The sequence below is a fragment of the Alligator mississippiensis genome, chromosome 1, assembly GCF_030867095.1.
Source record: "Alligator mississippiensis isolate rAllMis1 chromosome 1, rAllMis1, whole genome shotgun sequence".
Taxonomy (NCBI): domain Eukaryota; kingdom Metazoa; phylum Chordata; order Crocodylia; family Alligatoridae; genus Alligator; species Alligator mississippiensis.
In genome coordinates, this window is record NC_081824.1 from 482295619 (window position 1) to 482299752 (window position 4134).

At 45.3% G+C, this 4134-nt stretch overlaps 1 protein-coding gene across 1 annotated transcript; it reads left to right on the forward strand.

The window, feature by feature from the left end:
* The first annotated feature begins 1229 nt into the window (after positions 1 to 1229).
* On the forward strand, positions 1230 to 2216 carry LOC132249591 (olfactory receptor 51E1-like). The gene has a single exon (XM_059725048.1). The coding sequence runs from the start codon at positions 1230 to 1232 to the stop codon at positions 2214 to 2216; it is 987 nt and encodes a 328-aa protein (XP_059581031.1).
* Positions 2217 to 4134: the final 1918 nt, after the last annotated feature.

Genomic DNA, 4134 nt, shown 5'->3' on the forward strand with positions numbered 1-4134 from the left:
CTAATTCACGAACTGGGCAGCTCACTCCCCTTGAGGCGTCTGATTTAGTAGGAGAGCTCTCAGTATCTTTACTATGCCCACCAACCGCACAGGATTCATATCCAAGCACTAGCGTTGTTTTCAGTCAGAACCAAAAGTGGAGAAGGAGGAGTCTAGTGGTTAGAGACCTCACCCAGGTTGAGGCTGTTCATGCTCGCATTTGCTACCTCTTATGAGAGCTGTTATAACCGGTAGGCTACATCAGTGGGAAATAAGGGTGACTTTCCGCTTCTGTCACTACAGCTGTTCCTTCCTGAATGAGTGCATGAGTCAAAGGATCAAAGATAGAGTAAGAAAGAGGTTACCCCCTTTTTATGGCTGCAGAGAAAAGCTTGAAAACCTGAAGTCAGTGCACCCCAAAGCAAACCAGAAGGCAAGTAAAAAGACCCCAATATAAACTCATTTCTATATTTACAGCCTTGTGATTTTAAATCAAATCTCATGGTTTTCAGGGCATAGGATTGTGACACAGTTTGTGCATGAGGTTTGGCATTACAGCAGACTTGATTTACAAGATGGGGTCTTGCTTGATCCCACATCATTGGTCTCCAGGCAGGGATGCACTGAGTAAAACTCTCCTGTGTGCTCTTTGGAGGAGGTCTGGGATGATGACTGCACTGTCTCTTCCCAGCTTCTAGGTGAACTCACCCTAAATTTAAGATACCAGAAACTGTTGGAGAGTCAGAAGTGTGGGCCTTCTGCACCACAAACCTGTCTTCAGAAAGACTGGAGCCCATTTCCCTGCTCTTCTTTGAGATGCCCTGAAGCTAACACATCTCTAAGTGTGAAGACATGATTGCATTACCTGATCTTCATGATGACTGCTTATATGTCAACATTTTTGACACTGTCCAAGGGCAAGAGAAATGTATCCCCAAGGAGCTGACACTGCCTATAGCAACCGGGAAGCGACACATCTAGTCCCCTGCAGTCTAACGGGAGGGGTTTTAGCAGAGGGTCTGTATGACACTGTGTTGGGAAGTGTTTCCAAGCCCCTTGAAACAAGGTGAGCTTCAATCCAATCTCACATGAAACAGTGGCATCAGTAGATTGAGCTCTGATTTACACTATCGCTGCACTAGCAGAAGTGAGATTAGGACAGGACTGACTATGCTATGGAGAGCTATTGCATCTGTTTTTCATTCCAGGCTTACTGAAGTCCAGCTGGACATTAACAGCAGATCGTAGGCATGCCAGCTTTCAACAGCAGTATCTTCACGAAAGCCAACTTCATCCTTGTTGGCATCCCCGGATTGCGAGAAGCTCATTTCTGGTTGGCCTTCCCACTGTGCTTACTGTACCTATTTGCTGTCCTAGGGAACTGCACTGTTATGTATATCATTAAAGTTGAGCAAAGCCTCCATGAGCCCATGTACCTTTTCCTTTGCATGCTCGCTGCCATTGATATACTGATATCCACGTCCACCATGCCCAAAATGATGGACCTATTCTGGTTCGACTCTCTCACCATTGATTTCAATGCCTGTCTCATCCAGATGTTTTGCATCCATTCTCTCTCCGGCATGGAGTCCACCATCTTGTTAGCCATGGCTTTTGATCGCTATGTAGCCATCTGCTGCCCCTTGCGGCATGGAGCTATCCTCACAAACTCCAGGATAGCCAAGATAGGACTGGCAGCAGTCATTCGAGGAGCTGCCCTGATGGCCCCCTTACCCATTTTTATTAAAAGGCTTCCCTTCTGCAGGTCCAGAGTCCTTTCCCATTCCTACTGCTTGCATCAAGACGTCATGAAACTGGCCTGTGCTGACATAAGGGTGAATATCGTATACGGCTTAATCGTGATCATTTCTGCCATTGGACTGGACTCACTCCTGATCTGCCTATCTTACATCTTCATTCTCCGGGCTGCCTTCAGTTTGAGCCGGGAGGCACGGCTCAAGGCACTGGGCACTTGTATCTCCCACATCTGTGCCATCTTCTTGTTCTACGTGCCATTCATTGGCTTGTCAATGGTGCACAGGTTTGGGAACATACACGGTTCAGTTGTCCATATAGTGATGGCCAACATGCACTTGCTGGTGCCCCCTGTGCTCAACCCAATAGTGTATGGGGTGAAAACCAAGCAGATCCGTCAAAGGATCATGAGGCTGTTCCAAAGAGCAAGGAGATGGGACCATTCACCCGGCCAGGTGCACAACCGCTCTGAAAAACACTAGTGAATTTCCCACATATCAGAAGCAAAATATTATTTGCCGATGAGGGTCATTCCCCCATCCTATATCTGAAATAAACCTGAGGCAGCTCAAAATTACAAATATCCAGTGCCTGGAGATCTCCTTCCTCCCAAAAGACACATCAATGCCAGCGAGGGAACTGGAAATAAGTCTGAGGGAGTCAGCCCTCTCCCTGGCTCTGACATCTGATCCTACAAGAGTCCCCGGGAGGTAACAAGACTCAATAGCCTGGCTCCAGCCCCAAAATAGTGAACAGAAGCCCAAAGAACCCCAGAGAAACCTATAAAAACTACCCATCTCTGGACCTTCCCTTGAGTTCAACAGTATCTTTAGTCCAACACCAAGGACAAAACGTGACCTACTGATTTCAGTTCAGTTGCTGCCTCTGGGACATTACGTCATCTTGAAACCTTGAAGGTCAACCTGTGCTGGTGGGATACATCATACCCAGACACTCATGGCAAAAATAAGGAGAAATAAAACATGGTTGTATAGCTGGTTGGAACACTCTACAACAGGGGTGTCCAACCTTTTTGAATGTGGGGCCAGATCACAAACATTTTATCACCCAGTAGGCTGGTGAACCATATTCAAAGACCTCACAGGAAGCGGTATCACATCACCCTCCCAAAACAAAAGCACAGTGTTTACTTTCATTTCCCGTCGCAGCACCTCAGACCTCAGAAAACAGTTGGAGGGCCACATGGTGGCCCATGGACTGTATGTTGGACAAGCCTGCTCTACAGTCAAAGATGGCCACATCTTGCCCTTTTATGTTGCTGCCGACAGCAGGTGGCTGAACCACACCAGTCAAAACAGTTCCCTAGGCTCAGGCACAGCTTTGACCTGAAGTTGCATTTCAGACTCTCAAGTTTGATTTTTTTTTTTTTATACATTGATGTATCCAGCCTTCATTGTGGCAAAAACAGCCTTGAAAAAGCTAGCCATGGGTACGCAAGGCAGGCAGTGCTACCCACCTGAGTCTCCTTATCTAGTAGGCAGTGGAAGGGCTATTTCACAACACCAAGTAGTACTGAAAAACCTAAAAGGTCTTGAATGAGAAACCACAGGCTCAACTTGAAATGCATCTGGTGCTGTTGACTTCAAACTTTCATTGGAAACCTTCCAAAGCCCAACACTTCTTCTGTGCTTTAATGGACTAAAATGTTTGTGTCTCGGTTTAGGCACATCGTTTAATCAGATGCTGTAAAAGGGGTGAAGGATGTCACAAATGAAACACTTGAACCTGAGATCACTCTAAGAAGAGTTTAAGAAATTTCCAAGTATTCAATAGAGGCACCATGATACTACATGTGCATCAAATACTTGTTGGGCTGGTTTGGATTTATCTTGTACAGCTTTTTTATTTTGGTTACTGATTTTGAAATGATTGGGTATTAATATGAAACATTACTGGTATTTAAATCAGATTCCTGCACCTTATACTTATTAATTATTCTAATCCCCATGCACCTTGTTCATGATTATTAATGATTATTAATGATTAATGATTTTAATCCCCATGTAGCTTTTGCTTCTTTACTACATAAAATAAAGAAAAAAAGAGGGCCTCATCCAGATGAGCGAACATGTGCCTGTTGCAGTAACTCATTCCTCCAAATTGTTTTTCCAAATCCTACACAGCTACAAGCCACAAACCAGAAAATAAGGACCTCCCTTAGAGATCTGTCCAGATCAGCTAGGCTCTCTCAAAGCCTTGAAACCCACTTTCTTGATTCTCTTTTCCTTTCCATCTCCAGCCCACTGCATATAACATCTCTGTGTCCTCTCCCCCCCCCCCCCCCCGATCCCAGTCTTTCCATGGTCCTCTCCCTGAAACTTTTTCAGCGGAAAACCCCCACATATTTTAACAGGTAACCATTAAAAACTGGAAAAACTC

Coding starts and splice junctions, on each gene's coding strand:
- LOC132249591 (XM_059725048.1), top strand. CDS start 1,230: ATGCCAGCTTTCAACAGCAGTATCTTCACGAAAGCCAACTTCATCCTT.